The 10,622-nt window shown below is 35.2% G+C and overlaps 1 protein-coding gene across 1 annotated transcript in view; it reads right to left on the bottom strand.

Annotated features, from left to right (window-relative positions):
* Window positions 1–1,121: 1,121 nt before the first annotated feature.
* The window catches only part of Snx3 (sorting nexin 3), a 31,983-nt gene continuing 22,482 nt past the window's right edge, over window positions 1,122–10,622 (bottom strand). Inside the window, exon 3 of the mRNA XM_089094573.1 lies at window positions 1,122–1,668. Coding sequence (XP_088950699.1) covers window positions 1,563–1,668 — 106 coding nt within the window. The 3' untranslated portion in view covers window positions 1,122–1,562. The remainder of the gene's footprint in view (window positions 1,669–10,622) is intronic.

The following is a 10,622-nucleotide window of genomic DNA, read 5'->3' as shown; positions in this document are numbered from 1 at the left end:
CAAAGATTTAAGGGAAATAGGAACTTCCTAGGAGAGTGTAAAAAGCGAGGCTTTGAATAGATTGGGATGGGCGAGGAGCGTGCGTAGCTGTGTTGGCCTCGGGCGGCTTGGTACTAAGGTGAGTTATTAGTAGTAGTAGTAGTAATTGCTTCTGCAGTATTGTATGAAAATGTGTCAATTTAAGGTAGGTCACAAGCAAATATTGATAAAAAGTGAGTGTGCCATTCAATGGTAGTAATTTGAATTGGCAGGGTTGAAGTGGTACATTGAAGTTTATTAACCTGTTTTTGCAAAAACTGTGGATTGTTCTATACTGGCTACATAGTATATACATAATGATTAGTGATTATAGACAAGGACTTAAAATCTTCAATTGTACTTTAGAATAAGAGGTCAGGATATTATTTTGCGGGGAAGGGGTCTATTTGAAATTCCAAAAATATATCTTCATAAGACGCTCAGATCACTAGGGAGCACAAAAAGGGAGGGATGAGGCCCCCAACAGGCATATTTTGCGATTTATACAGTTTTTCCATAATTTTGGCAAGTTGTCTTAATTATCCTATTTACCATATGATCGGCCACCAATTAGATGAAAAACAAGTTTTTTTCTCACGAAAGTTAAAATCAAACTCAATACCACACTAAAAATACAATAAATAAGAGGAGAGTGCCAACAACTCAATCCCTCGTTACTATATATTTTCCTTTTGCTTTATCTCATAAATAGTGAATTTTAATCAAATCAATTAAGAAAGTATTTATTATACGCCTCATGAAGATATTTATAAGTCTTTGGCAGATACCCCCCAGGGTGGGGGGCTTACACTTGATCTTTAAGAAACGACAATGTCAAATCCTCCCCAAGAAGGCTAGAGGTTTATTTTGCTGCTTTATTCTATTGAAATGACATACGTTTGGAATTAATGGCGTATCTTCCTTCTTGGAAAAGATCAGGCAGCTGCTGAGGCTCGGAAAGGCAGTACCTTTGTCGTATCCTTTTCAAAGCTACAATTAGACAGGACGATAAAATACGACCTATTTTTGTTCCATTTTTCTTTGGAGAAGTGATTTGGTTTATTTCTGGTTTATCCTCAAAATATCTGACATGACAGCTTCCGAAATTTAGGACTATGGTTTATTCTTACTCTCAAGAGTAACAAAAATTCAGCACAAAAGATACACACAGAACAAAGGCAAAAATTGAACTAATAAGCTACGAAGAGCCAATGGATCAAATTGAATTATTTGAATATAATGAACTGAGAACTATGAAGCCATTGATATAACTGGTCCTACTTCGGATGGTTGCAAGAAACTGCGTTAACTTAACAAAAACAAAACACTTGTCAAAACAAGGAAATTTCTTGAAACTACGTGGAAAACTGGCCTCCTTTACCACACGGAAATGCAGCACTTCCTTAGACCTTAGACCTTAAAATACAAAACACTTATGTCCTCATAACCAGGGAAAACTATATGGAATGAGACGGACCGACTTCGAGAGAATTCATATATTATTCTGTTCAATGTTTTAAATTTTTTCATAACAAGACTTTTCCTTAATTGCTACGAACTTTGCCCGGCACATAGTTTTTGTCGATAACTGGCTCGAATAAAAACATATGAAGACATCTTTCGTTCTGGGCCAAAGGATGTCCAGCAACCCTGTAAAAAAATATCAGTTAAGTAACAATAAGAGAGTACTTCAAGTGCGGTGAGATTTAATAAAAGGATAACTGTTCCACCTTTAGGCTAAGTAAAGCAGCCCATATCCTGCTATACTACTTTAGAGTAATGTCTACTTTAGTGTCTTTGTGTGTCCAAACAAAGATCTCTATAGACCTAGTTGACAGATCTCTATGACCTATATAGACATAGTTGATATTTCTCAATTTTACAGGGATAAAAGTCTATCTCCAAATTTTATTCGGCTCCCCTTCCACTAGAGCAACGAAACATTATCCAGACAGTTGAATTATATTCTCTTATCTAACAGCATTAATCTTGACTTCGAAAATGACACACATCATGACACTGATTGTCAATCTAGCGTCAAATCCGTTCGGAAAGTGATACTTAATCCCAAATACGGGCCGAGTAGAATTCAAACTAAGACTTCGCATTTTCAAGTGTGGCACAATAATAAAAAAAAGAAGACAAGTTTCTATCAGTTTTGCCACCAACCTTCGATTTCAAATGAAAAACAACCCGAGGCAAAGTTATTCTTAGAACTTGACTCATACATCAAACTGTAGCTGTACTGAAGGACACGCTCTGCGAGCCTTCCGGTTAAAAACGAATCGGTAAAATTTGTTTAACACTGCCACCAAATAAATTTAGACTGACTTTTGGGCCTGACTTTCTTTTCTATGGTGAGAAAGTCTGTAGCTTGTATGGGTGCTACGGGCATGTCTAAATAGCGTGTTTGTTGTCAGAAGCAATTAAGACGGGTTTTTTAACTCCTCCAATTTATCGCACACAATCATTCTAGTGTTGAGCATCTTAGATCTCATTGACGCTTTGTCTTCGGTAACTACCAACTTCAAAAACCCTCTATCAAGGTCCACGTTGCCATGTTAAAGACTGTAGCAACAATTCAATACTCTGGCGTCATTCCGATATTTAGCTTCATCAGACTTATATATTAACAAATGAAATGACAACATTTTTATACAATTAATTAAAAAAAAACTTTCCGAAAAAGAAGTTTTTCAAAAAAAAGTAAAGGCCATTTTAAACTTAAGATCAGCAGATACAAATACCCCCTCAAATTCAAACTCAAAAGGACCAGAAATTACGATTAAAGAATAAATGAAACCAAAACGAACAGAAATTAAATATACAATCATAGCAAAAAAACATACAAGTAAAAATATAAATGAATAAATAAATATTAAAGCGAGTAATGCTCAAATTAAATATGCAAATCAAGCTTAAAACGAAAAAAAAAACATTTCGCTATTGAAGTATAAATGAAACCCAAAACGAAGAGAAATTAAATAAAGAATCAATGCAACCAAACACACAATAGATACTAATGTAAATAAATAAATAAATCTTAAAACTAGTGAACCTTAAATTGAATATGCAAATCAAGCTTGAAACGAACAAAATCACTACAAACAAGAGTTTGGGTATCGCCTCCTTCTCTCACTGTAAAACTCTAAAACCTATTGCATCATTGGCGCTTTACTGAAAACGAATTGTATTACAATTATTTTCTTTTGTACTTAATATTGAAATTAAACATTCAAATTACAGTAAAATTTTTAACTGATGAGCTTTCAGCAATTAATATCGTCATACATCAAATATTCAGTTTAGTTTATTAATTCTTTCAAAAATCGCTCAAGACCCCTAAAATTGTCCCTTTCCTTAACTATAAAATCCTAAAGCCTACTGCGTCATTGGCGCTTCACTGAAAACGAATTATATTACAAATATTTTCTTTTGCAGTGATTACAGCACTGAAAAATGAAAATAAAATTACAGTAAAAAAATATCTTGAGCGGATGGATCTTTCAACAATCAATATCATCATATGTCAAATATTCAATTGGATTTTGTTTATACTTTCGAAGACGGTTCAAAATACATATAGCTTTCAGTAAAGTACCAATGACGCAGTAGGTTATAGACTTTTACAGTGAGATAAAGAGACGACACCCAGACTATTGTTTTTAGTGATTTTTGTTCGTTTCAAGCTTGATTTGCATATTAAATTTCAGTTTTACTCGTTTTAAGATCTATTTATTCATTTACATTAGCATCTATTGTATGTTTGTTTACATTGATTCTTTATTTTATTTCTCTTCGTTTTGGGTTTCATTTATACTTCAATAGCAAGATATTTTTTTCCGTTTTAAGCTTGATTTGCATGTTCAATTTAAGCATTACTCATTTCAAGATTTATTTATTCATTTATTTTATTACTTGTTGTGTGTTTTTTTTTTGCTATGATTATTTATTTAATTTATGTTCGTTCTGGGTTTCATTTATTCTTTAATAGTAATTTCTGGTCGTTTTGAATTTGAATTTTAACAAGTATTTGTATCTGTTGATCTTAAGTTTAAAATGGCCTTTACTTTTCTTTGAAAAATCTCTTTTTTAGAAATTTTTTTTAAATTAATTTTTGTTCGTTTTTGGTTGCAGAAAGTTTCATGTTTTTGAAAATACCTTATTTCAGGATCAAACTTTTTTTCAAAATCAAAAGTTCATCGAAGTATCGAAACTAGTATCAAAGTAACAATATCCAAGTAAAAAAATGGGGTTGTGGCAACCTTGGAGTTTTTATTTTCCGATGTTTGAACTACTTTTAACAAAATGGCTATCTCAAAATTTTAAAATCGGATGGGTTGGGGAAAAAAGGGCGTGGGGGGGGGCTAATTGCCCTTAGAACTCTTTTGACTCTTTAAAAATGAACTAGAACTTTCCATTTTCAATCAAATGAGCCCTCTCTGAAGTTTATACGAGCATCCCTTCTATAAGAAGCATATACGCAACCAGGATAGCTTAAAACGCCTGTCCCCGGGCCCTGACGGATTGTCTCGACCCCTGAGTTTTAATATCTGATGTTTGAAACTATTTTTAACAAAATGGCCGCCTCAAAATTTTATCGGATGGGTTTAGCGAAGAAAAAAGCGTGGAGGGGGAGGGGCTAGTTTCCCTCTGATCTCTGCAGACTCTGAAAAAGTGTACTAGAACTTTTAATTCCAAATGAGCCCTCTCTGAAGTTTATACGAGCATCCCTTTCATAAGAACCATATATGGACCCAGGACATAACTTACCACGCCTGTCCCCCAAGTCCTGGGGGTTGTGTCGACACCAGTTTTTGTTATCTGACCACGGAACTATTTTTAAAAAAATGGTTATCTCAAAATTTGCATCGGATGGGTTTGCAGAAAAAAGGGCATGGGGTGGGGCTAGTTGCCCTCTGATCTTTTTTGACTGTTAAAAATTGAACTATAATTTTCAAATTCCATTCAAATGAGCCCTCTCTGAAGTTTATACGAGCATCCCTTCCATAAGAACCAAATATGCTACCAGGGCATAACTTACAGCGCCTGCCCCCGGGCCCTGTGGGGTTGTATCGACATTGGAGTTTTCGTTATCTGACCTTAGAACTACTTTTAACAAAATGGCTAAATCAAAATTTTTATTCGATGCATTTGAGGGAAGAGGTGTGAGGGGGGGGGGGCTCTCTGAAGTTTATACGAGCATCCCTTCCATAACAGCTATATATACCCGCCGGGCATAACTTACAACGCCTACCCCGGGCCCTGAAGGATTGTGTCAACTCCGGAGACTCTTAAAAATTGAACTAGAACTTTCAATTTCCATTCAAATGAGCCCTCTCTGGAGTTTATACAAGCATCCCTTCCATATGAACCATATATGCCACCAGGGCATAACTTACAGCACCTGCCCCCGGGCCCTGGGGGGTTGCATTGACACCGGAGTTTTTGTTATCTGACCTTTGAACTATTTTTAACAAAATGGCTAAATCAAAACTTTTATCGGGTACATTTGGGGAAGAGGCGTGAGGGGGGGGGGGCCTCTCTGAAGTTTATATGAGCATCCCTTCCATAAGAACTATATATACCCGCCGGGCATAACTTTCAACACCTACCCTGGGCCCTGAAGGATTGTGTCGACCCGGGAGTTTTCGTCACATGATTTTTGAACCATTTTCAAAAAATGACTCTTAAAGTTCTTATCGGTTGGGTTTGAGGAACATAGCACATGGATAAGGGGGGGGGGCTTAGTTGCCCTCCGAAATCTTTTGCATTTTAAAAAGTGAACGAGAACTTTCAATTTCCAATCAAATCAGCCCTCTCTGAAGTTTATACGAGCATCCCTTCCATAAAAACCATATATGACCCCAAAACATTACTTACAACGCCTGCCCCCGGACCCTGTGGGTTTGCGTCGACACAGGAGTTTTTATCATTTGACCTTTGAACTATTTTTAACGAAACGGTTATCTCAAAATTTTTATTAGATGGGTTTGGGGGAAAAAGGGCGTGTGGGGGGGGGGGGCTAGTTGCCCTCGATTACTTTTGACTCTTAAAAAGAGCACTAGAACTCTCAATTTCTAATCGAATGAGCCTCCTTTGAAGTTTATGCGACGACCCCTTCCATATGAAGTGCCTCTGGGAAAAAAAAATATGATAAAACATTGGAGCCATACGGCCTTTACTATAGGCAACGCTATAGCGTTGCCTCTGATCCTAAAAGGGGCTTATGTCAGATTTCCCTCTCACTCACTCGGACTATCTGTCTTCGCTTTTTCTACAATTATCCATGGTTTGAGGCCCGTAACTACTTGATTTTTTTTTCGACAAAAAAAAACTTCTAAAACCGATTGTTAGGGTATTTTCATTAGCGAAAAGATCATTACCTAACTATAAGAGTCTTCACGAATCTGTATGAGCCTGCGTAATCTGTAAACAAGAGATTCAAAGAGCACAAATACGGCATTCTTCAAAATATCACTTACATTCCTTTTTAATTTCCTGTTCTCTTGAGTGATACAACAGAAATACTTAGAGACTGACCATTAATCCAATGAGAATTTCTTCAAAAAATGCTTTGACGCAGCAACGTAAGCGTCTTTGTTTGTGACCTGAAGTGTATCGCATTTACTTTGCTGAAGTCTTTCGAGACGTTACACTTTCAAGAGGCAAGTTCAACTTGCTTTGGTCAAAGACGCTTGTTTCAATCGCACTCTTTTTTTTTTTACCTCGACAGGTTTATCGTATGACCTTTGGTATATAAATTTTTGATCCACTTAAAAACCTATGATCCATTGTATGGATCATAGTGCTTTGTAACTAACTATGACTCATATTATTTTAAGAAATCATAGCCTCTTTTGTCTGTTCTAGTTATCTGGATTTGCTTCAGCTGTGACATAACTGCCGAGTAAAGTCATAACACGTACACGTTTTCCATCCATAATTAAGTTTTGAGCATTTAAGGGTTGAAATTATAAGGTTGCACTAAAAATGGTAGCAGATTCTATATACAAATAAGGGTTACCAAAGGAGATAGCTAGTAATTTCAACAATTTCACTGAACTATTTAGCATAATAAAACACTTGAGAATGAGTCTAACTAAAAATCAGTTCTTGCAGGGAATTTGTCTTAATTATTGAAATATTTGATGAGTTCTTCTTATATTATATATAAGGAATTATATAGGTATATGATATATGAGGAGAAAACCGACATCCCAGACTCAAACATATTTCTTCCATAATTTCTTAATTTCTTCATAGCTATTCTCTGGTTAAAATATTATGACGCATTGGGCGAGAACGAAAAGAGTCAAAGGTCCGCTTCAACAGGTCCAACCCTTGGGTGTTTTTGTCAAAATCCGAAAAAGGTGCATTTTAGACCATGATTATTCGATTTTTGAATTTTTCCCAAAGGTGTGACCATTCCCCTGGCCCACTGAGATTTTAGCTGTCATTACCCGTGTTTAGGTTTACACTTTACAAGTAGCTAATGCTTGCATGTAAAATTAAGGTTCTCACCCAAAAACTGCAAATAATCAGTAACTTTTAGTCATTATTGATAAAGTCTTTGAGAACAAAAACGGTCAAACCCTTTGGTCCAAAGTTAATCAGCCGCAGTAAAAATTCAGGTCTTCAATTGTTTTGTTTAGTTAACATATTTCACTGTGGTAGAGATATCACAGAGGGCTAATGGACTTCTAGTCTTTTGCAGAGTTGCTTTCTGGTGCTCTCTGGCATGTGAAAGCACGTGATTTTTAGTCTAATCATAAAGTTTTAGGCATCTGTTCAATAACTGATGCAAGGAATCTATAGACTATTAGAATCAAATTACCCTCTCAGGGAAGTAGTTCTAAATAGATACGCAACACCAAAACAAAACTGTTTTCAAACACTCTTTCATAGGCGTTTTCTCATTTAGGTAATTAAATGAGCAGTACTAGCCTCAATCTATGCACCTGAGTATTAGACTTACACTGACTAAAAATAGACACAAAGACAAAAAGCTCCTGAAAAGGAGGTGAGCTAACTTGTTTTTTTGAAGACACCACATCAAATATTCCCTTTAAAAGCAGGCGTTGCTTTTGATGGTGCAACAGCCTACCTTATTAGTTCTATCCTGGACCCTTTAATAATTTCAAGCGAGTTCTGGGACTTCCGGCCTAAATCAGGATTGTCATATCAGGCAAAAGACTTTGTGCAGAGCTTATACAGAGGGGTTAACGACAGAAGACGACTTTTGAAGCAACCAATCATTCCCTGCTTTCTATCACACATGGACTTACTCTGATTGAGGTGGATACTCCAAAAGAGTCTAGCTGAGAAAGAAATTCCAAGTCGAAAATCCCATCGACTTTCCTGATGGTTTTATTTTTATGGTTGGTCTAGATGACTGCATAGGACTGTCCAATGGGAAGTCAACTACTTTTTTGATTATATAGCATTAAAATTGATATTTTCAGATTGAAGAAACTTTCGACCAAACCATTTAACATAGCTCAAATTCGTTTACTAAAATTTGAAAACCAATGATATTCTATATTTTGAACTTTTGCTTCACGGAGCATCCAAATTGCCAATAAACAGCACCCAAATAAACACCTTTCAATTTTATTCTAAGCTTTTACCTCTGAACAATATTTACTTGATGTCTTGTGGGAAGACGCAGTAAATCGTGTTCAAACAAATAAGAAAATGTCCAAGTTCATGTGATCTTTTTTACCCAATTACAGGTTTTTTAAATTGTAATTCAGCTGTTTGGAAGCATTCTGCACAGTGAAATAATTACAGTTGGTGAGTATTTACCTCAGTTTCAGAATATTTTGGCATCCAAAATGCCCATCAAACTTTTTTATCCATTTTTTCCCCCATACTCTCCATGAAAAACTACTACATTTGAGCTGTATACATTTCAAAATCTTTTGACTCTCATAAGCATACTTAGACCATTTCATTAGAATATTTCATCTGTCCATGCGCATTGAAGTACCATGGTGCCAATCAATATGGTTTAGGATTGGCAGCCAGATTTGTCATCGTATCCATGTTCATTGTGGTGCAGAATGGGGCTGTTTTAAGGCCTGTCAGTTTTAGCAATGCCATCCGAGTTGACCAGTCATATCCAAACTAATCTTATTGAGCCTTAGATAGATGTATGTCACCTTGCCTACAACAATGCTACTTACTTTTTAGCTGATGACTTAATAACTATTTTTACTATTTAATATTTGTATACTAAGGTCAGCATAATCAATGCTTATTAATTAGATCTTAAACAATGTAAAAATAACTATATTTATTTTATTTTTATGCATTATTTATTTTACATACTATTTTATATTTTTTACATTATTTTCTTTACCTTTATAGACATATCTTTTTTTAACTATAAATATAAACAGATATATTTATATTTTACATAAACTATTTAAAAATAATGTCTTAATAGAACCTCTATTTAATATAAAGGTAAAACAAATTGTTGAGGATATTATCTGCATTAGAATAAACAAAATTTCAGTTATCTCTGTGAAAACTGAGTTTCTTGTTTTTGGCTTCCAACAATTTGCTAACGTCACTATTCAGGTTAGGTTCTATGTAAGCTTGGCCGGTTCTTTGCTTATCTATTTTGGGTTTCGACTTGATTCATCTTTTGAACCTACAAGAAAACTTGTAACAACAAGAAACGCTTTGAAAGACAAGATGAGATTATCGGAGGGTTACCTTTCGAGAGTCAATTTGAGAAAACAAATCTAGGCCTGTTTTAATAATTCATTGTTTGTCTTATTTCTATAGCTCCAAACTCCTTTTGGTAGTATTTTTTTTTTCTCTGAGAATGAACATGAGCAAATCAGCTGTCTTTTTTTGCAAAAAAGTTCTCCAGATTACAATATGAATAATAAACATTTGTGTCTCTAGGCGGTATGGATTACTTGGACTTGTGATAAGATGGAAGAACTTTTAATATGATTTTGAAATTACTCTGGCCGAATTGCTGAATTTCCTCTGAGTTATATCAGCCTAGACTAATGCAATTTTTCCGTTTAGTATTTGGGTGAAACTATGATTTATTACACCATTTTATGCAGTTTCTACTTCCAGCGTTCACTCCTCTGGCGCACATTTGCTTTTTGTGTACAAAAGGGAAGTATAAGCCATTATTATTAAGGCGGACCACAAATAGTATATGGTTAGGCCTTTGTTGTGATAAAGACTATGTGATTTGAGTTTCAGCCTCTTTGGCATAAAGACCACCAAACTTAATCAGACACCTTTGAAATATCAGAGGACAGTAATCCTATGTTATATCCTTACAAATCAATAGAAGCACATTATGTCATTAAAAGATTAAAAGTTGCCACAACACAGTGGAAATGAGAACCTCCTTCAGATCTTAAGGATATGAGATCAAACCACTTTCCGGTGATAGATGATTTCACAAAAACATTGCTGGAATTAACAGCTAAATCAATACATACTTTTTTTCAGGAAAAGAATTGCACTGACATTTCTTATGAGCGTTGCAACTCTCAATACTTTAGTATTATTTCATATTAATCCCCTAAAACTTATAGACAACACTGCCAATATCAACAAATCTC

The sequence above is a fragment of the Artemia sp. Qi Xiang Cuo genome, chromosome 1 (genome assembly GCF_049724085.1).
Source record: "Artemia sp. Qi Xiang Cuo chromosome 1, ASM4972408v1, whole genome shotgun sequence".
NCBI classification, from domain to species: domain Eukaryota; kingdom Metazoa; phylum Arthropoda; class Branchiopoda; order Anostraca; family Artemiidae; genus Artemia; species Artemia sp. Qi Xiang Cuo.
This window is presented reverse-complemented; position numbering and strand designations above follow the sequence as displayed.